Here is a 23,521-nt window from a genome sequence, read left to right as displayed (position 1 = left end):
TTGGTGGGGAGCCGGCTATGGCAGGCAGCTGCTTCTCTTTCCTGTCCGAAGTTCACTGTGTCATCCAGCACTCGACCTGAGACCATCTTTAGAGCAAATCTTTAGAGCAAATCTTTAGAGCAAATCTTTAGAGCAAATCTTTAGAGCAAATCTTTAGAGCAAATCTTTAGAGCAAATCTTTAGAGCAAATCTTTAGAGCAAATCTTTAGAGCAAATCTGTAGAGCGACGTTTTTTCTAACTGATCCAATCAAGCTTTGAAGTCGATTTTTTCTTTAATTCTATTGAATTTGCAATGGCCCAAACCACATCTGCTAATATTGGAATTCTGAACGAGCTAAGTTCTTTTGTCCCAGTTGGCTCAAAACAAATTGATTGTAAAAACTTGTGTAGCACTTGGAGTTTTTAAATTCGTTGAATTGGCCAGCTCAGATGACTGGATATTGTTAATGAACTTTTGTTGACTTTATTTGAATCAAGTTATTTTATTAACTTAGACGAGACACACAAGTGGAGCAGAAGACAACCTCTGGTCCGTTAGTTTTGAAGTCTGCTGATCAAATGATAGAAGTCGAAGCCGACATCTTTTATAACGTCCCGGGGACGGGCTGCACTTGTCGCCGCTTTTAAAAATGTATCGGGTGAAAAACTTGCACTGGCCGATAGCATGAGACCACGTGACCAGGCGAGTTGCGGCATCACCAACTCTGCCACAGTGAGTTGGCGGGCTCCAAGAACTCTACACGATTTGTCTCCCTGAGGCCAAGGATGAAACCATAATAAGATGGTCCTAATCAATTGTATTGTGGATCAAATAATAAAGTCATTGACAAAACATTAAATGTGATTTTTTTCTTCATGTCCAGAATATTTTTTATTGACGTATCTTGAATAGTTTTACTCTGTTTACTGTTTGTCTATTCCTTTTTTTCATTTTTTGTATTGCCTGGAAACAGCAACAAGCGATTTAGTGGTCATCCTTCTAGTATTTTTTTTATATTTTGAGTTAATAACTAGCGTTGTTATGTTTTGTAATTGTTCGGTTTTGTAATTGTTGGATTTTGTAATTGTTGGATTTTGTAATTGTTGGATTTTGTAATTGTTCGGTTTTGTAATTGTTGGGTTTTGAAATTGTTCGGTTTTTACAAGCTTTTATTTAACTCACTTCCTCGTCAGTCTGTCGTCAGTCGTCAGTCTGTCTAGACGGAAACGCAGGAGTGAAAATTCGGACAGTTCTACTTGACCGACACGATTCACAGTTGGCACGTGGGTCAAGACATGAAGACAATGCAATCTGAAACTAAATTTGACTTAATTGGATGCCTAATTGATTTTTTATGAATTAATTAAAATTTGGACCGAATTAGTAGGCATGTCTAGCCAACCACACCATACGCGTCATCAATAGCTGCGCCATCACGACCACGTAATGGCTGCGTTCAAAAACCATTGCGCGCCTACTGAACGTGATATTCAGTAGGCGCGCAATGGTTTTTAGTCATGTAACTCTATTGTAGATAAAACATGTAAAGTACTGAAAAAAAAATTCATAAAAAACGTTTTAATAACAAGCTTTTATGTAATGATGCACTAAAAAGTAGAAAATAAATTATAGACTACTATTTAAATAACTATAAAGAAAAGCGTGGGTGTCTTCCTTAACATTAGTAAAGGTATCCAATAGATACTAAAGTGACCCACGCTTTTCTTTATAGTTATTTAAATAGTAGTCTATAATTTATTTTCTACTTTTTAGTGCATCATTACATAAAAGCTTGTTATTAAAACGTTTTTTATGAATTTTTTTTTACAAGCTTTTATTTAACTCACTTCCTCGTCATTCTGTCTGTCGTCAGTCTAGATAGAAACGCAGGAGTGAAAATTCGGACAGTTCTACTTGACCGATACGATTCACAGTTGGCACGTGGGTCAAGACATGAAGACAATGCAATCTGAAACTAAATTTGACTTAATTGGATGCCTAATTGATTTTTTATGAATTAATTAAAATTTGGACCGAATTAGTAGGCATGTCTAGCCAACCACACCACACGCGTCATCAATAGCTGCGCCATCACGACCACGTAATGGCTGCGTTCAAAAACCATTGCGCGCCTACTGAACGTGATGTTCAGTTGTTCAGTAGGCGCGCAATGGTTTTTAGTCATGTAACTCTATTGTAGATAAAACATGTAAAGTACTGAAAATAAAAAATTCATAAAAAACGTTTTAATAACAAGCTTTTATGTAATGATGCACTAAAAAGTAGAAAATAAATTATAGACTACTATTTAAATAACTATAAAGAAAAGCGTGGGTGTCTTCCTTAACATTAGTAAAGGTATCCAATAGATACTAAAGTGACCCACGCTTTTCTTTATAGTTATTTAAATAGTAGTCTATAATTTATTTTCTACTTTTTAGTGCATCATTACATAAAAGCTTGTTATTAAAACGTTTTTTATGAATTTTTTTGTAATTGTTGGGTTTTGAAATTGTTCGGTTTTTGTAATTGTTGGGTTTTGAAATTGTTCGGTTTTTGTAATTGTTGGGTTATGAAATTGTTCGGTTTTTGTAATTGTTGGGTTTTTGTAATTGTTAGGTTTTGTAATTGTTAGGTTTTTGTGAGCCCCCTTTGTCCCCGCGAGGACGCACGGATATTTTAATAGCGCCACCTTGGCCCATTACGTAAATTAAAATTGTATTATCAAATTATTTTTTTTTCTTTTGTTTATCTATCATTATCATCATCATTTCCCGCTCGTGCCCAAGACACATGTGCAGATGAAGTAGAGTTCATCTGCTTTAGAGACCTCAGCATATGAAGGGATTTTGTGGTCAGCACTATGCCCAGTCGCCTTTGTTTCCCTTACGTGAGTTAGGCACCCACCAGAGCTGGATGGAATCATGGACGTTCTACTGACTTGAACTCGGAGAAATAAATACTGAGCTCTGATGTAACTAGAGAATAATCAGATCACAAATACTAGGCCCTACCTGATTAAAAAAAACCATTATTTCAAAATACGTATGTTGCTTGATATGTTTTTACAAGCTTATTTAACTTCCCTTGTCTATCGTCAATCAGTCTGTCGTCATAGATCGAAACAAGCGAGCGAAATTCGGGCATTTCTAACTGGCAGATTCATTTCAAAGTTGGTATGTAGGTCAAAACTTGAAGAGAATGCAATATGACATTAAATTTGACTAATTAAGTTTTTTATGAATTATAAGTTACACATTTCTGAAATTTAGTAAGCTTTCTATTCCGCACTGTTATACAAGAATTTTCATGTTCATTTGGTGCTCATAAGTTTTTAGTCAAGCAACTCTATTGTATTAAAATTTTTAAAAACTTAGTAATTTCAATTAAATATTTAGATAACTGTAAAGCAAAGCGTGTCTCTTCCTAAATATTAGTAAAGGTATCCAGATAATATAGTATATAATATAGTGACCCACGCTTTTCTTTATAGTAATTTAAATAGTAGTGTATAATAATACATTTAAAGAAAATCCTTTCTTTTTTACTTTCTCGTATATACGTAGTATAGAGAAAGTATTGTAATCGTGCAAAAAAAAAAAATCGAGATTTTTACAAATCTCGACGTTTTACACCTCACTGATACGGAAAAACATAATTTTGCAATCTTGTCCGTATGTCTGTGTGTGTGTCTGTGTGTCTGTGTGTCCGTGTGTAAACACGATAACTTGAGTACCGTTACAGCTAGGTTGATGAAATTTCATATATAAGTATAATATTAAAATCGTAGATCCGTATCAACTTTTGAGCTATTTCCGACAACCGGAAGTGGTACTTTTTCTACTCTGAATTTTTCAAAAGCCTATAACTTGAGTACTATTTCAGATAGATACATGAAATTTCACATGTAAGTAAAAGATCTAATTCTCTACCTTCTGTTAAATTTAGAGTAATTTCCGTTGACCGGAAGTAGTAATTTACGCTACTTCCGATTTCTCAAAAAACTAATGTAAATTTTAAAAGTACTAATAATATTGCGCACTATTATGCGCTTTTTTATTTCGCGTTCACTTGGTGTGCAATTAATTTGTCTACGAGATTTTATTCTATTTTTAAAACTGTAAGTATTTAAAATGGATTAAAAATCATGTCTATAGCCCGAGTTCCCATCCCCTGTTATTTTATATAAAAATATTCGAGAAAGTTTAGGGGAGATCACTCCCGGTTTATTTCTTTTTAGTGCATTATTGCATAAAAGCTTGTTATTAAAACGCTTTTGATGCAGTTTTTAAGATCAGTATTGATTACTTCCAGCAATGTTAGTACGACACCAGTTCGGAAATGTGCGAGCAATGTTAGTATGTGCGGCTTCACCTTGCATGCAGCGAACGTTGTATCCTTGTATTTTCCATTCACATGCAGCTTAAAATCGCCCGAGCATTCTTGTCATACAGACGGAATAGTGAGACTATTAAACCAGCTCATCGGCCCGTTGAGGTAACATACTACGGGCTCTAGGCTGATGATCATTTATTTTATGATTTTATTTTCTTAAACTTTATCTGAACATCAACCTGAATATTCCACAGTGGGAACATGGCGACCATTTTTACTTCAAAAGCTGCTCGCTTACCGCAGAGAGAGGTACTAATTTTTACAACAGGAAACGGTACTTGATCTCTTTTAACAAGCTTTTACTGAGGTCACAATGGTCGTCTGGTTGTCCTCCTAGTGGGGACAGGTGTGGCGGAAAGATCGAGAAAACACCTAGGAAGTTTTTGGTGGCAGCCATCTTGGTTTGACTTAACAGCACCATCTTGTCTGGCTGTTCCCCCCCCCACCCATCCACTTGTTTTAGAACTTAATTATAACCATTTGAACTCCGGCAGCCAGGGACCACCTCGACAACAAGCAGTTTGCCGCAGCGTCCGGTAAATGTCGGCGATTTACGAGCGCGACCAACAAACCAGTGGGTAGAAAATCACAAGTCCCAAGTTACCTGCCCCGCCCAGCGCTATATGGCGTCTATAAATAAACCTCAGCATGACAGGTCATATGACTGAGTGAAGAAATTTATCGAGCCAAGCTGACCGGACCCACACCCACACACGCCCTATTTAGGGTTCGGTTCATTTTAATTTCATGGTTTCAAAAATTTGTTTTCGCTAGAATTTGCAGTTCTATAGAACCAAAGCAATAGTACACGTAAAGAAGAGGCGAATGCAGGAAACAAAGCAGTTTCTAGTATGGTTTAAACAGAGAAATGTGGCGTCACACTTTGAAATCTCTGCAGACGTCAAGCATATAACCAGCAGACATCTAGCATATAACCAGCAGACATCAAGCATATAACCAGCAGAAATCAAGTAAATTACTAACATACATCACCCAATACCAACCAAACGTAAACCAGACATCTTGTAAACATGAGAAAGTAATATGTTACACGGCTGATAGTTCGATGTCAAATCAATCAGTTCGATGTCAAGTCATTTAGTTTGATGCCTAATTCACAGTGAAATTACAGATCAATAAAAAATATTGCACCACAATGTGAGAGTAATTGCCTTCCAAATCTGACCCACAGAACACGGAGCAAACGCATTCTTACAGCTGGTGTTTTATAATCTCACACCTGTGGATAGCGTGGTGAGCTCATCATAGTCTAGAGCTTCTTATTCAAGACATCATATAGTTAGAGCTTCCAATCCAAGACTTCGTGTAGTCTAGAGCTTCTAATCCAAGACATAATATACTCTAGAGCTTTCAATCCAAGACTTCATATAGTCTAGGGTAGTGGTTCCCAAACTTTTTTGAGTGGCGACCCCCTTTTATAAAAACGAGCCGGCCCGCGGCATAACATACGCCGCTATTTAGTTGTTGTTTTTTCTACTTTTCAGTAATTCATAATTTGTGAATTCGACAGTAGGCCTACTAACGCTGACACTGAAAATATTTCTTTAAAACACTATAAGTAGCTCGTTAAGGACCATAACCCCCCCTTCCTCCCACCCCCCCCCCCCAACGTTTAAAATCGTTTCAAACTAAATTATCTGCCCCTAATAGCCGTCACTAAACCCGATTCCACGAAGGTAAACATAGCGTGAACCACAGCTCACTAAGACCATGTAGAGTTGGGGATGGTAGGGAGCGCGTTTACAGCTTGTTTTCTGGCGTCTCCTAGAAGAGAATTATATATATATTATTATATATAGATTAAGTCACCCGCGACCCCCATAGAATTAAAAAGTCGAAATTAGTAAGGAAATTAATAAGCAATAAATAAGGTTTTGTTGTAGACATACAATATGAATTATTCTTTAATACTGTTTTAATACGGTGAATAAAATTGCATGCTTTTTACTAAACATCCGCGGTTGAGTTTTTGTTAACGCCAACCTCATGTCATTCTCAATATTTAATTTCTTTGGTTTGATTGGAGAATGGAGAAGTGTTGAAAATCCACTCTCGCAGAAATACGTAGACACAAAAGAAACTAAAACTCCAAAGGCAATTAGTTTCACCTTTGAGTATGAAATGGAGCAGATTCTTCTTATTCTTCTTCTTTCAGCTCAGGGAAAATAACGCCGCAGTTCGTTGTAAGAGATTCAAGATGCCTAGCAATTGCTTATTTCAAATTGCAGATGAGGCTCGTTAGCTGGGGTCAGCCACTCTTCTAGGAGAGACAACTCCAAAATTAAACAACTGCTGCCTTGTAGTTTGTTCTTGGTTGGACAAAGGCTATGGAAGCAAATCCAAAAAGAAAAGCAGGCTGAAATCGGAGTCAACGGCCTATATGGCGCATAACCAGTTGACACGCAACGCTTAATTGTGTTGGAGGCGTGGTCGAGTCGGCAAAAAGCTCATGGTTGATAAATTCGAACAAAGTCTCGAGTTTCAAACCCACTGGCAGATAAATCTCGAACCCCTTCAACACTAATAATTAAGAACGAAGAAGAAGAAGAAGAAGAAATTGTTATTTATCTCACAATCCGATTCATCTACCACACTGCAGAGTTTCTCAAACATAGCAATATTTCCAAGATTTATTTCTTCTTCGCCAATTTTGCAGCTTTGATAAATGCCCCGAGATTATCATGAAAAAGAGATAAAATTCGTTCATTTTTCCTGAAGCTTCAGGTTAAACTTATGTTGATGTTCGAATATAACTGCTAGGTATCATACTCTCTCCAACCACTCCTTATCGTTAAAGTATATCAAAAGGTCTTGTTTCATTTGCACTCCAAGAACAACTTGATTTCATCGTTCATTTCAAAAACACGATTCACAATATTTCCTGTTGACAGATTACTCGTAATCTTTATTTATATCTTTGCACAGGTCTTTAGATTTAAAACTGTGGGTTTCGGGGGAATAGATTCTAGATGAAGAATTTACATTAAGTCTAGATCTAGAATTTACGTTATTAAGTCTAGTGACCTAGATCTAGATTCATAACTTTTTCTTCCTTCGACAGCTGATCTGTAGATCTAGAGAAATGTATTGTAAAACTAAATGAAAAAGACAGTTGAAAAATGATATAAGTGTTGGAACGTAATAAATACAGCAAACGGACGTATTGCTAAATTTATAGCCGACAGAAAATTAGCTTTAGATCGCGTTAAAGATCTGAATAAGATACGAAATCTTGTATTGGAGCCGCCATTTATTGTACTAAAAAGTAAACAAATCATGTGACGTCACTTCTAAAATTTTTTTATTAATGTGGTTAATCTACCAATGAATAAATCAATAAATTAATTAACGTCTTTAAATAAATTTGTGATTAACAGTCTGTCTGAAAACAAAAATTGTTCTCTACCTACATACTATTTTACAGCTATCCACATAGAGCAGATTCTCTCCATTACCCAATCAGACAAACAAAAAAAAACAAATAAATATTCAAACATGTAAACAAACTTGTGTTTTAGCAGTATAGAGATAGATAGATGGAGTCTGAAGAGTCTTGCTGGCGAGGACATACCGGAGAATCATGCAGTGGATTCCCCTTGGTTGGGGGACTAAATCTTTTACTGTTTTCTGAAAGCCCGATTTTGACCTAAACATCGATGGCACACCATCCGTACAAACCCCACAGCCATTTTCCAACGTTTTCTTTAACTTGCTTTCGCGTCCGTTTGTTTGGTTCTCCAATCAAATCTTGCGATCGAAATTTCGGGCACTTCTCAGTTAGCTAGCGCGCTGAAATTTTCAGGAAAGCTTTGTTTCCGATGACAATAGAATATTTAATTGTTATTATTACTTAATTGATCCATGGAAAATTTTTATTGATCATTTTAGACCCTATATATTTTTTCAAAAAAGGGACACAACCTAGTAATTGTAATTTGATGAAAACAAGGTTCGGTACTCTCCCTCTTTTGGCTTACTGAGTAGTGGTCACGCGGTGTTTGTGTACAAACCTATGCAAATCTAACACAGAAGAAACGTCGATTGGAAAAGGCACGTGTTTTTTACGAGTTGTCTTCGTTTACCCAAAAAAAGTGAATGCGAGAAGATCAAATCGATAGCAAAATTTGAATGCAAACAAACAGACAAAGACTAAAAAGTAGAAAATAATTATCATAAAAAAAGTTTTTAAAAACCCACGTTTTCTGATTGAACTAAAAAGTGGGGCGCCGTGATTTTCTTACAGTTTCTAATACTGTTGACTGTCTACAAGCTCCCTAATAAAACTCAATAGTATTATCTAATCAATAGTAATATAACTTTTATATCTTATATTAACAATGACCGATAAAAAACTTTTACTTCGGCGCCCCACGTTTTTCATCGCTTATAGTAGAGTGATCGCTTGCATTATTGTAATGTATAGCATTTATTTTCTACTTTTTAGTTCAATCAGAAAACGTGGGTTTTTTAAAACTTTTTTAATGATAATTATTCAATATTCTAATCATCGAGTTTTTTTTAAAAAAAACGTATATATTTTCTCTGTGATATCTTCACAAGATAGCGACTCTTCTTGGCTATCATCTGAATGCATAAATTTTACAAAGACAAGCAACTACAAAAACGAACTCAAATGATGTTTTAGTTTTGAAGGTTTCATAGACTGACTGAGAACAACTTTGTACAATACGCATTGTTTCTTCTCATTTCCAGTGATGCTAGTAAAGCCGAATTTCAGATATTCTTCTAAATATTTATGTTTTGTTTTTCATTGCTAAGGTTTAGTCAACCAGTTGGCGACCCCCCAAAAAGCCCTTCGCGGTCCCCCTGGGGGTCGCGACCCAGTTTGGGAACCCGCGGTCTAGAGCTTCCAATTCAAGACTTAATCGCAGGCTTTAGAGGAGAAACAATAATTTCCCTTTCCAACCTGAGGTCCAAGGGGTCTGTATCTCTGAGCGGGGCATAAGAAAAGATCGTGTTAGTCAGGTACCAATTAGAGCTGCGTGGACTCAGAGACTCGGGATACGAACGAGACCTTCGTGTTAAGAATCGTATTCGCAACCAGCCGACCATGGCCTCCAACAGGTGGCGCATTGAGGTTTTCTGCAATCTGACGTCACATAAATAGAACCAAACAAAACACGCTATAAAGCAGTTGTATAATATTAAGATATGTTTTTACAATAAACTAATACAACTTCAATCAAACTCTCACCTAATACAACTCCAATCAAACTCTCACCTAATACAACTCCAATACAATTCTCATCTTTAATTTCACACTAGTTTTTGTGACACAGGCAGTGCTTATGGCCTGGGATGGTGAGACTATCATAAAGTGGTGTTTGTCTGGTGGTGTCACATAGTGGTGTTTGTCTGGTGGTGTCACATAGTGGTGTCTGTCTGGTGGTGTCACAATGGTGTCACGCAGTGGTGTTGTACAGTGGTGTTTATCTGGTGGTTTATACAGTGGTGTCAACCTGGTGGTGTGTCTCAATCTCACAGTCATTGGCGGTGACGGGCTCACTGTGTGGTTTGCTGGTGTCCGCCACTAGTGACCCCGGGTGCTGCAATCGGCTGTCCTGCAATCGGCTGTCCTCTAGTCGGCTGTCCTCTAGTCGGCTGTCCTTTAGTCGGCTGTCCTCTAGTCGGCTGTCCTCTAGTCGGCTGCACTCTAGTCGGCTGTCCTCTAGTCGGCTGCCCACAAGTCTGATGGCTGACTTGGCTGGTTGTCTAGCGAGGGGCGGAAGACGTCGGAGTGTGGAGGGTTTGAACAGCCGGGGTCTGGGTGGCAGGGCAGCTCTCATCTGGTCCTGGCATACAGGAGGGTGGGTCTCGCGGACAGGAGGGTGGGTCTCACTGACAGGAGGGTGGGTCAGGGGGTTGTGGCCGAGAAACAGATCCATGTACTCCTGCGTACAACAGAAGAGTTTGAATGATGCCAGTCACGCCATGTCTGTCATACAATTAAACATACAATTTTATGTCATGACTTCAAATACTATAGCCAGCACCACAATGTGCAGCACCACAATGTGCAGCACCACAATGTGCAGCACCACAATGTGCAGCACCACAATGTGCAGCACCACAATGTGCAGCACACTATGTGCAGCACCAAGCCATGTTACTTAGTAAAGCCAAGTTTGTCCAGATATAACCTCACCCTGCGCAAGTCACGGATAGATGGCGCCACACGCTCTAAGCTGAGTTGTCGTCTGCCCAAAGGTGCACGGCGACCTTGACCTCTATCACTTCTGCCTAAATCTGCTGAAAAAAGGAATTGTTCAAATAAAATAGGTTCAACAACATCAACGCCTCTCACCAACTTTAACACAGTAAGTTGCACTCGATGTTTTACATCTGCCTGACACAAGATGCCTGACACAAGATGCCTGACACAAGATGGCTGACACAAGATGCCTGACACAAGATGCCTGACACAAGATGACTGACACAAGATGCCTGACACAAGATGCCTGACACAAGATGGCTGACACAAGATGCCTGACACAAGATGCCTGACACAAGATGACTGACACAAGATGCCTGACACAAGATGACTGACACAAGATGACTGACACAAGATGACTGACACAAGATGCCTAAGAAAATTGGCTTGAAACTTTTTTTTTTAAATTCAGGTAAGAACTTTTCGGACAAAAACCATCTGGGCACATTTTCACAGGGCTCCCGGTCAAAACTCCCTGGACATAAACCCCCCGACATAAACCCCCCTGGACAAAAACCACCCGCGACATAACCCCATGGATAATACCCCCCCCCCGACTGTGGTTTATATAAGGAAATAATAACGATGATGAAAACCAAAAAAAATAAAAATAAATAAAATTAATGTAATTTTTAACGACTAACGATTCTGGTGCCGCGTCAAAAGTAGCTTGTTTTTGTTTGGAGCTTGAGGACAACCTTAGGTTATTGGAGGTTAATCAGCACTGCTTTATAGATGGTACATTTAAAACAGCTCCTGCATTGTTTCACAACTGTACACAGTCCATGCATTGGTCAATGGACGGACTGTTCCATGTGTTTATGCTTTACTTCACAACAAAACACAGGAAACCTACACAGTACTCTTGCAGCAACTAACGGTCATGAATACAAACCTGCAACCAATTTCTATTATGATTGACTTTGAAAAGGCTGTGATAAAAAGTGTTGAAAGGGTTTTTCCAGACTGTGAGATAAACGATGCTTTTTCCATTTTAGTTTTAGCCAAAACTTATACAAAAAAATACAGGACCCTGGTCTTCAACAACTTTACCAACACAGTTGCTCTCAAGCTCAGAATGCTCCCTGTGTTTTGTGTAGCCATGAACACATTAGTTAAGCCTTTAATAAATTATCGGAAATTTCCCCCCAAGGGGTCATCAATAAATGATGTCACGCTTTTTGACGATTTTTACCTCCCCCCCCGTCACACATCGTCACAAAAAGCCCCCCCCCCACTAAAATGATGTCACACCCTAGTCTACAATCCCCCTCAAAATTGCAGTTCCAGGAGGTTCGTGTCGCGGGGGGTTTATGTCCAGGGGTTTATGTCCAGGGGTTTATGTCCAGGGGTTTATGTCCAGGGGTTTATGACCGGACACCTTTTCACAGCGCACCGCTTCTTTTCAGTTTTGTTTTATGGACTTTGCTCGATGTCTGTTATCAACAAATTTTGAAACTTTCCTTACAACGATATTTTAAAACGTTTGTTACAATGAGATTTTAAAACGTTTGTTACAATGAGATTTTAAAACTTCCACAATCACGAAACCTTTTTATCACGGGAGTTTGAAACTATTGTTACTCTTGTCAATTGGTTTGAGCAGGTTCTACAAGAAAATCAGAAAAATCAGGCAGTAAATCTTTCAAGTCTCAAAACTTCTTGTTTTTTATCGATTCAAATAGTCTAAAACTATCGTCAATAATACAGCTAAATCTGGAAGACGAAATTTTAAAAATAATAATTTCTGTAAAAGCTCAGGACAAAAGCGAACTATAAATAGTCCACACCAAACAGTGCGTCACCGATCACTTTCGTGCACCGACAACCTGGGCTATTTTTAGACCAGGCTCGGTGCAACAACATCAGACTTTTGTACCATTAGCTGGTAAATTAAACTGCTGAACTGTTTTATGCTGGCCACTGGGTCAGATGGCCATTGTTTTATTATGACCACTGTGTCAGATGTTTTATTATGGCCACTGTGTCAGATGTTTTATGATGGCCACTGTGTCAGATGTTTTATGCTGGCCACTGTGTCAGATGTTTTATGCTGGCCACTGTGTCAGATGTTTTATTATGGCCACTGTGTCAGATGTTTTATGATGGCCACTGTGTCAGATGTTTTATGCTGGCCACTGTGTCAGATGTTTTATTATGACCACTGTGTCAGATGTTTTATTATGACCACTGTGTCAGTTGTTTTATGCTGGCCACTGGGTCAGATGTTTTATGCTGGCCACTGTGTCAGATGTTTTATACTGACCACTGTGTCAGATGTTTTATGCTGGCCACTGTGTCAGATGTTTTATGCTGTATAAGATACCAATGGAAGCCCCGTCGAACCTGAGTGTCATGAAACATTAAATCGTTACAGCAATTAAATCTTTGTTTAAACAACTCATTAGACGTCCATTAATTTCATCCTCTTCTAATATTTTTACAATCAGCGCCAATCTAATTCTAATTTAATTAGCATGCCGTTTCTATTATTAGAAAAATCTTTCTTCCTCCGGTCAATCCATTTAGCTAAAATATGATCTGCTATTGTGAGGGACCGCCCGGATATTAAATGGAATCATTAGGTGGGTCAGTGGTAGGGCGACAAATTAAATGGAATCATTAGGTGGGTCAGTGGTAGGGTGACAAATTAAATGGAATCATTAGGTGGGTCAGTGGTAGGGCGACAGATTAAATGGAATCATTAGGTGGGTCACTGGTAGGGCGACAAATTAAATGGAATCATTAGGTGGGTTAGTGGTAGGGCGACAAATTAAATGGAATCATTAGGTGGGTCAGTGGTAGGGTGACAAATTAAATGGAATCATTAGGTGGGTCAGTGGTAGGGTGACAAATTAAATGGAATCATTAGGTGGGTCAGTGGTAGGGCGACAAATTAAATGGAATCATTAGGTGGGTCAGTGGTAGGGCGACAAATTAAATGGAATCATTAGGTGGGTCAGTGGTAGGGCGACAAATTAAATGGAATCATTAGGTGGTTCAGTGGAAGGGCGACAAATTAAATGGAATCATTAGGTGGGTCAGTGGTAGGGCGACAAATTAAATGGAATCATTAGGTGGGTCAGTGGTAGGGCGACAAATTAAATGGAATCATTAGGTGGGTCAGTGGTAGGGCGACAAATTAAATGGAATCATTAGGTGGGTCAGTGGTATGGCGACAAATTAAATGGAATCATTAGGTGGGTCAGTGGTAGGGCGACAAATTAAATGGAATCATTAGGTGGGTCAGTGGTAGGGCGACAAATTAAATGGAATCATTAGGTGGGTCAGTGGTAGGGCGACAAATTAAATGGAATCATTAGGTGGGTCAGTGGTAGGGCGACAAATTAAATGGAATCATTAGGTGGGTCAGTGGTAGGGCGACAAATTAAATGGAATCATTAGGTGGGTCAGTGGTAGGGCGACAAATTAAATGGAATCATTAGGTGGGTCAGTGGTAGGGCGACAAATTAAATGGAATCATTAGGTGGGTCAGTGGTAGGGCGACAAATTAAATGGAATCATTAGGTGGGTCAGTGGTAGGGCGACAAATTAAATGGAATCATTAGGTGGGTCAGTGGTAGGGCGACAGATTAAATGGAATCATTAGGTGGGTCAGTGGTAGGGCGACAAATTAAATGGAATCATTAGGTGGGTCAGTGGTAGGGCGACATATTAAATGGAATCATTAGGTGGGTCAGTGGTAGGGCGACAAATTAAATGGAATCATTAGGTGGGTCAGTGGTAGGGCGACAAATTAAATGGAATCATTAGGTGGGTCAGTGGTAGGGCGACAAATTAAATGGAATCATTAGGTGGGTCAGTGGTAGGGCGACAAATTAAATGGAATCATTAGGTGGGTCAGTGGTAGGGCGACATATTAAATGGAATCATTAGGTGGGTCAGTGGTAGGGCGACAAATTAAATGGAATCATTAGGTGGGTCAGTGGTAGGGCGACAAATTAAATGGAATCATTAGGTGGGTCAGTGGTAGGGCGACAAATTAAATGGAATCATTAGGTGGGTCAGTGGTAGGGCGACAAATGAAATGGAATCATTAGGTGGGTCAGTGGTAGGGCGACAAATGAAATGGAATCATTAGGTGGGTCAGTGGTAGGGCGACAAATTAAATGGAATCATTAGGTGGGTCAGTGGTAGGGCGACAAATTAATGGAATCATTAGGTGGGTCAGTGGTAGGGCGACAAATTAAATGGAATCATTAGGTGGGTCAGTGGTAGGGCGACAAATTAAATGGAATCATTAGGTGGGTCAGTGGAAGGGCGACAAATTAAATGGAATCATTAGGTGGGTCAGTGTTAGGGCGACAAATTAAATGGAATCATTAGGTGGGTCAGTGGTAGGGCAACAAATTAAATGGAATCATTAGGTGGGTCAGTGGAAGGGCGACAAATTAAATGGAATCATTAGGTGGGTCAGTGGTAGGGCGACAAATTAAATGGAATCATTAGGTGGGTCAGTGGTAGGGCGACAAATTAAATGGAATCATTAGGTGGGTCAGTGGTAGGGCGACAAATTAAATGGAATCATTAGGTGGGTCAGTGGTAGGGCGACAAATTAAATGGAATCATTAGGTGGGTCAGTGGTAGGGCGACAAATTAAATGGAATCATTAGGTGGGTCAGTGGTATGGCGACAAATTAAATGGAATCATTAGGTGGGTCAGTGGTAGGGCGACAAATTAAATGGAATCATTAGGTGGGTCAGTGGTAGGGCGACAAATTAAATGGAATCATTAGGTGGGTCAGTGGTAGGGCGACAAATTAAATGGAATCATTAGGTGGGTCAGTGGTAGGGCGACAAATTAAATGGAATCATTAGGTGGGTCAGTGGTAGGGCGACAAATTAAATGGAATCATTAGGTGGGTCAGTGGTAGGGCGACAAATGAAATGGAATCATTAGGTGGGTCAGTGGTAGGGCGACAAATTAAATGGAATCATTAGGTGGGTCAGTGGTAGGGCGACAAATTAATGGAATCATTAGGTGGGTCAGTGGTAGGGCGACAAATTAAATGGAATCATTAGGTGGGTCAGTGGTAGGGCGACAAATTAAATGGAATCATTAGGTGGGTCAGTGGTAGGGCGACAAATTAAATGGAATCATTAGGTGGGTCAGTGGTAGGGCGACAAATTAAATGGAATCATTAGGTGGGTCAGTGGTAGGGCGACAAATTAAATGGAATCATTAGGTGGGTCAGTGGTAGGGCGACAAATTAAATGGAATCATTAGGTGGGTCAGTGGTAGGGCGACAAATTAATGGAATCATTAGGTGGGTCAGTGGTAGGGCGACAAATTAAATGGAATCATTAGGTGGGTCAGTGGTAGGGCGACAAATTAAATGGAATCATTAGGTGGGTCAGTGGTAGGGCGACAAATTAAATGGAATCATTAGGTGGGTCAGTGGTAGGGCGACAAATTAAATGGAATCATTAGGTGGGTCAGTGGTAGGGCGACAAATTAAATGGAATCATTAGGTGGGTCAGTGGTAGGGCGACAAATTAAATGGAATCATTAGGTGGGTCAGTGGTAGGGCGACAAATTAAATGGAATCATTAGGTGGGTCAGTGGTATGGCGACAAATTAAATGGAATCATTAGGTGGGTCAGTGGTAGGGCGACAAATTAAATGGAATCATTAGGTGGGTCAGTGGTAGGGCGACAAATTAAATGGAATCATTAGGTGGGTCAGTGGTAGGGCGACAAATTAAATGGAATCATTAGGTGGGTCAGTGGTAGGGCGACAAATTAAATGGAATCATTAGGTGGGTCAGTGGTAGGGCGACAAATTAAATGGAATCATTAGGTGGGTCAGTGGTAGGGCGACACCTTAGTGCGTCCTGATCAAAGGCTCAATCAACGAAAGATGGGTGTGGGTGTGAAGGGGAATGGGGTGGGGGGGTGGGTGTGGGTGTGAAGGGGAATGGGGTGGGGGGGGGGGTTGGGTGTGGGTGTGAAGGGGAATGGGGTGGGGGGTGGAAGAAATGTCCACTTTTAATAATAGACGAGGTGTACACGTGGTACCATGTGGACGAGGGGTCAAATCAGTACAATGTGGGGGAGGAGCGTAGTTGTGTGTGGAGGGAAGTGTAGATGTGGGGTTGGGGGTGGGGGTGTAGATGTTAGGGAGGGAAGTGTAGGTGTGGGGGTGGGGGTGTAGATGTTAGGGAGGGAAGTGTAGGTGTGGGGGTGTAGATGTGGAGGAGGGAAACCAGCCAGATATTAAATGGAATCATTTACCTGAGATGGTGGATGTAATGGAGACGGTGGATGTAATGGAGCCAGCCAGATATTAAATGGAATCATTTACCTGAGGGTGGATGTAATGGAGCCAGCCAGATATTAAATGGAATCATTTACCTGAGATGGTGGATGTAATGGAGCCAGCCAGGTATTAAATGGAATCATTTACCTGAGACGGTGGATGTAATGGAGCCAGCCAGATATTAAATGGAATCATTTACCTGAGATGGTGGATGTAATGGAGCCAGCCAGGTATTAAATGGAATCATTTACCTGAGATGGTGGATGTAATGGAGCCAGCCAGGTATTAAATGGAATCATTTACCTGAGACGTTGGATGTAATGGAGACGGTGGATGTAATGGAGCCAGTCAGATATTAAATGGAATCATTTACCTGAGACGGTGGATGTAATGGAGACGGTGGATGTAATGGAGCCAGTCAGATATTAAATGGAATCATTTACCTGAGATGGTGGATGTAATGGAGCCAGCCAGGTATTAAATGGAATCATTTACCTGAGACGGTGGATGTAATGGAGCCAGCCAGGTATTAAATGGAATCATTTACCTGAGACGGTGGATGTAATGGATGTAATGGAGCCAGCCAGATATTAAATGGAATCATTTACCTGAGACGGTGGATGTAATGGAGCCAGCCAGATATTAAATGGAATCATTTACCTGAGACGGTGGATGTAATGGAGCCAGCCAGATATTAAATGGAATCATTTACCTGAGACGGTGGATGTAATGGAGCCAGCCAGGTATTAAATGGAATCATTTACCTGAGACGGTGGATGTAATGGAGCCAGCCAGGTATTAAATGGAATCATTTACCTGAGACGGTGGATGTAATGGAGCCAGCCAGGTATTAAATGGAATCATTTACCTGAGACGGTGGATGTAATGGAGCCAGCCAGGTATTAAATGGAATCATTTACCTGAGACGGTGGATGTAATGGAGCCAGCCAGGTATTAAATGGAATCATTTACCTGAGACGGTGGATGTAATGGAGCCAGCCAGGTATTAAATGGAATCATTTACCTGAGACGGTGGATGTAATGGAGCCAGCCAGGTATTAAATGGAATCATTTACCTGAGACGGTGGATGTAATGGAGCCAGCCAGATATTAAATGGAATCATTTACCTGAGACGGTGGATGTAATGGAGCCAGCCAGGTATTAAATGGAATCATTTACCTGAGACGGTGGATGTAATGGAGCCAGCCAGGTATTAAATGGAATCATTTACCTGAGACGGTGGATGTAAGGGAGCCAGCCAGGTATTAAATGGAATCATTTACCTGAGACGGTGGATGTAATGGAGCCAGCCAGGTATTAAATGGAATCATTTACCTGAGACGGTGGATGTAAGGGAGCCAGCCAGGTATTAAATGGAATCATTTACCTGAGACGGTGGATGTAAGGGAGCCAGCCAGGTATTAAATGGAATCATTTACCTGAGACGGTGGATGTAAGGGAGCCAGCCAGGTATTAAATGGAATCATTTACCTGAGACGGTGGATGTAAGGGAGCCAGCCAGGTATTAAATGGAATCATTTACCTGAGACGGTGGATGTAATGGAGCCAGCCAGGTATTAAATGGAATCATTTACCTGAGACGGTGGATGTAATGGAGCCAGCCAGGTATTAAATGGAATCATTTACCTGAGACGGTGGATGTAATGGAGCCAGCCAGGTATTAAATGGAATCATTTACCTGAGACGGTGGATGTAATGGAGCCAGCCAGGTATTAAATGGAATCATTTACCTGAGACGGTGGATGTAAGGGAGCCAGCCAGGTATTAAATGGAATCATTTACCTGAGACGGTGGATGTAAGGGAGCCAGCCAGATATTAAATGGAATCATTTACCTGAGACGGTGGATGTAAGGGAGCCAGCCAGGTATTAAATGGAATCATTTACCTGAGACGGTGGATGTAAGGGAGCCAGCCGAGAACCTCCGAGTGTCTGACGTCATGTCATGTGCAGGCGTGGATAAAGCTGATGACGTCTGTAAGATGTGAATCAAAGATCTGGGCGTCAGAAACTGATCGGTTGGTGACCTTGAAAACGGATCCGTTGGTGACCTTGACCCCCTTCCCAGACCTCTGAGTGGCACTTTTCTCTTTTCTTGTAGAGCATTGTGTGGCCGCAGTTCCGGCATCAAGGTCACTCTTTGACCTTGGCTAGATTTGATGACCAGAAAAGTAATAGACTTAAGAACATACTGACCACAACACTTATAAGTGGATCATTCACCAGATTCAAGTTGGTGTTTCTAGAAATTTCTGGTACGTTTAAGTAGGTTTATGTTAAAAGTTATGCAGGTTTAAGTAGGTTTATGTTAAAAGTTATGCAGGTTTAAGTAGGTTCATGTTAAAAGTTATGCAGATTTAAGTAGGTTTATGTTAAAAGTTATGCAGGTTTAAGTAGGTTTATGTTAAAAGTTATGCAGGTTTAAGTAGGTTTATGTTAAAAGTTATGCAGGTTTAAGTAGGTTCATGTTAAAAGTTATGCAGATTTAAGTAGGTTTATGTTAAAAGTTATGCAGGTTTAAGTAGGTTTATGTTAAAAGTTATGCAGGTTTAAGTAGGTTTATGTTAAAATTTATGCAGGTCTAAGTAAGTTTTAGTTACAGTGGTACCTCAACATACGAGTGCCTGGACATACAAGATGTTTGAGATACGAGCTGTTGAGCTAGCTAAATATTTTTTAGATACGAGTAGTTGAGCAAGCTAAATATTTTTTAGATACGAGTAGTTGAGCAAGCTAAATATTTTTTAGATACGAGTAGTTGAGCAAGCTAAATATTTTTTAGATACGAGCTCTTGAGCAAGCTAAATATTTTTTAGATACGAGCAGTTGAGCAAGCTAAATATTTTTTTAGATACGAGTAGTTGAGCAAGCTAAATATTTTTTAGATACGAGTAGTTGAGCAAGCTAAATATTTTTTAGATACGAGTAGTTGAGCAAGCTAAATATTTTTTAGATACGAGTAGTTGAGCAAGCTAAATATTTTTTAGATACGAGTAGTTGAGCTAGCTAAATATTTTTTAGATACGAGTAGTTGAGCAAGCTAAATATTTTTTAGATACGAGTAGTTGAGCAAGCTAAATATTTTTTAGATAAGAGCTGTTGATATACGAGCAAAATTTGAGATACGAGTAACCTGATCACGGGTTTTAAAAGTTCGTGGAAATAAAACATCCCCAAAAGTTGCAACTGATAGCTATCTGAGCTATTTAATGAGACGTGGTTAGCTCAGTTCCAAAACATTGAGTCAGGCTCCGAGAAATCTCTTGGCAAGGTTTATTTGAACGGCCTGAGTGGATACGTTACGTGGGGAAACCCTGGCTAAAACAGCCAGGAGAAAATTTGTGACAACAAGTAAGCGAAAGAAACAGAACATTATAGAGTTGCATTTAGATTCAATTACATTCAGTGAAGTTCTGTTAAGTTTTGGGATTAATTGGGATCAATTGTGCCGTTGAGAGCTTAACATGTAAGTGAATGAAACTGAGCGAAATAGTTCAGCATTAACAATGGGCAAGGAACCAAGTGAAGCTCCTCCGCCCATCTCCCCCACCCTACACAGGGCCTACACCTCCACCAGCATCTTCTGTAAGCTCAAGTCGGCTGATTTTCTAGGTAAATACAATCTATAAACCAGTTTATTTTTTTGCCCTATCCGTTATTATAAAAACAATATTGTCATGTAAAAAAACACTTATCTTAAAATACTAGTAATAAACCGAGGGTGATCTTCCCTAAACTTTCTCGAATGTTCTTATATAACACCACTGGGGATAGCAACTCGGGATATAGACATGATTTTTAATCAATTTTTAATTATTTAAAAATTTAAATAAGAATATAATATCAAAGAAAAAAGAATTGCGCACCGAGTGAACGTCACGCAATATGTGTATAATAGTGCGGAATATAATTACTACTCACATTTGTTTTTTGAGAAATCGGAAAAAGCGTAAATTACTACTTTCGGTCAACGGAAATTACTCAAAATTTGACAGAAGGCAGAGAATTAGATCTTTTACTTACAAGTAAAATTTCATTTATCTAGCTGAAACAGTGCTCTAGTTATAGGCTTTTGAAAAAATTGAAAGTAGAATAAGTTCCACTTCCGGTTACCGGAAATCGCTAAAAAGTTGAAACAGAACTACAATTTGAATCTATACCTATATATGAAATTTCATCAACCTAGCTGTAACGGTACTCAAGTTATTGTGTGCACAGACACACACAATTATATATATACACACACACACATACAAACATACACAGACATTCGGAAAAAATTGCAAAACTCGGTTTTTCCGACTCAGGTGGTGTAAAACGTCGAGATTTTTACTTTTTTTTTTTGCAAGATTACAATACTTCCTCTATACTTCGAATACGAGAAAGTAAAAACGTGAATGGCATTTTCTGGGATAGGACATATTAAGAGCCTTTCAATTAGTTTCAGGGAAGAAAATTATTTTGAATACAAGCAATTTGACATACAAGTAAAGTAACGGAATAAATAAACCTTTTTGGTTCCCAGAAAACTGCGCAACGGAAAACTGCAAATACAAACTAATTATACTAAAACACATAAATGTTTCCATGTTTCGCGGAAATCTCTCTCTCTCTCTCTCTCTCTCTCTCTCTCTCTATATATATATATATATATATATATATATATATATATATATATATATAAATTCTCTTCATGGGGACCATGCGAGACACCACGTAAACGCACGCCGTTACTTCCCGCTCTCTAGGCATATAGCTACCACCCCCACCATTCTGGTGAGCTAAGGTTCACACCGAATGTTTACAATTGTAGAGCCGGGTTAAATTAGTAACGGCCATTAGGGGAGATAATTTAGCTTTTAAACGATTTGAACCTAAGGGGAGGTAAGAAGTTCTGCTTGACCTATTCATTGTCGTCCGTAAACTCAGGGACGGCTGCTTACACGGTGGCGGGGAGGCGGGGTGGGGGGGGGGGGGGAAGAGAGGGTAGTGTCGAATCAACATCATATAGGCAAATGGTTTAGAACAACAGTAGGCGATATTTTAGGAGGTTCAAGTAGGTTTCTATTGATATTTTAGTAGGTTCAAGTAGGTTTCTATTGATATTTTAGTAGGTTCAAGTAGGTTTCTATTGATATTTTAGTAGGTTCAAGTAGGTTACTATTGATATTTTAGTAGGTTCAAGTAGGTTTCTATTGATATTTTAGTAGGTTCAAGTAGGTTACTATTGATATTTTAGTAGGTTCAAATAGGTTTCTATTGATATTTTAGTAGGTTCAAGTAGGTTTCTATTGATATTTTAGTAGGTTCAAGTAGGTTTCTATTGATATTTTAGTAGGTTCAAGTAGGTTTCTATTGATATTTTAGTAGGTTCAAGTAGGTTTCTATTGATATTTTAGTAGGTTCAAGTAGGTTTCTATTGATATTTTAGTAGGTTCAAGTAGGTTTCTATTGATATTTGTGTTGAGTTTGGAACATGAGCAGCCTACCTGTCCAGGTGAGTGACGTCAGCATCAAGTCTGGCACCTGTCGGCTGGTGCTGCTCCCTGGTGGTGACCCGTCTGGTGGTCACTCTGTCACTGACAGGTCTCTGGGCTGACACAGCGATGCCATATGCTGCCAGACCCATGTCCTGGGGGTCAGATGACGTCACTGGGGCTTCTTCTTGGATAAATTGTCTGGCTTGACTGGAGAATTGTAGGAAATAGTCACAGGTAAAATAGTCACAGGTAAAATAGTCACAGGTAAAATAGTCACAGGTAAAATAGTCACAGGTAAAATAGTCACAGGTAAAATAGTCACAGGTAAAATAGTCACAGGTAAAATAGTCACAGGTAAAATAGTCACAGGTAAAATAGTCACAGGTAAAATAGTCACAGGTAAAATAGTCACAGGTAAAATAGTCACAGGTAAAATAGTCACAGGTAAAATAGTCACAGGTAAAATAGTCACAGGTAAAATAGTCACAGGTAAAATAGTCACAGGTAAAATAGTCACAGGTAAAATAGTCACAGGTAAAATAGTCACAGGTAAAATAGTCACAGGTAAAATAGTCCTTATTTTCAGACTGACCTAAGTACCAGACAAACAAGACTGACCTTCTTGTACTTGGTGCTGAGAGTGCAGGTAGGCCATCCACAGGGCAGGTGGGGTGGGAGTGGAGAAGCCAGGAATCTATGCACTCTCTGTGGAACTGTGTGGGACACAATGTGGGGGTTAGCTGTGTGGGACACAATGTGGTGTGTGGTGTTACAGTTTTACAGAGAGAGCGTGAGAGAGAGCGAGAGAGAGAATGAGAGAGAGAATGAGAGAGAGAGAGAGAGAGAATGAGAGAAACATTTAGCATACATCATTTCCTTGAACAATGCAATTTTAATTGAAATAACTATCCTATTTAGGAGTTGGGGGGAGGGGGGGGGGAAAGTAACCTACCAGAGGCGTAGTTTGGGGGGGGGGAGGCGGGGGTAGACGGTCGCTCCGGGCGCTAACATACTAATGTAACTGTTTTTAGGCTTGATTGTGTAAAAACATATACCCTTAAGAAAGTGACCGCAAAAAACGCTTTCCAGCTTTTCCTAGATAGGAGGGGGG

The 23,521-nt window shown here is 39.7% G+C and overlaps 1 protein-coding gene across 5 annotated transcripts in view; it reads right to left on the bottom strand.

The window, feature by feature from the left end:
* Positions 1-9,138: 9,138 nt before the first annotated feature.
* The window catches only part of LOC131932456 (E3 ubiquitin-protein ligase Zswim2), a 32,212-nt gene continuing 17,829 nt past the window's right edge, over positions 9,139-23,521 (bottom strand). For 2 of the 5 annotated variants that reach the window (XM_059289381.1, XM_059289374.1), the window contains exons 9-13: positions 23,029-23,150; positions 22,420-22,617; positions 18,818-19,080; positions 10,564-10,667; positions 9,139-10,309 (exon numbers count right to left, since the gene is read on the bottom strand). In XM_059289381.1, coding sequence (XP_059145364.1) covers positions 9,860-10,309; positions 10,564-10,667; positions 18,818-19,080; positions 22,420-22,617; positions 23,029-23,150 — 1,137 coding nt within the window. In that variant the 3' untranslated portion in view covers positions 9,139-9,859. The remainder of the gene's footprint in view (positions 10,310-10,563; positions 10,668-18,817; positions 19,081-22,419; positions 22,618-23,028; positions 23,151-23,521) is intronic. The other 3 variants (XM_059289366.1, XM_059289388.1, XM_059289398.1) reach the window with 3 other exon arrangements.

This window comes from Physella acuta, unplaced genomic scaffold, assembly GCF_028476545.2.
Source record: "Physella acuta isolate Inbredline_101_S28 unplaced genomic scaffold, ASM2847654v3 ptg000105l, whole genome shotgun sequence".
NCBI lineage: Eukaryota > Metazoa > Mollusca > Gastropoda > Physidae > Physella > Physella acuta.
Note: the sequence above shows the minus strand (reverse complement) of the source record. Positions and strands in the feature narration are given on the sequence as shown.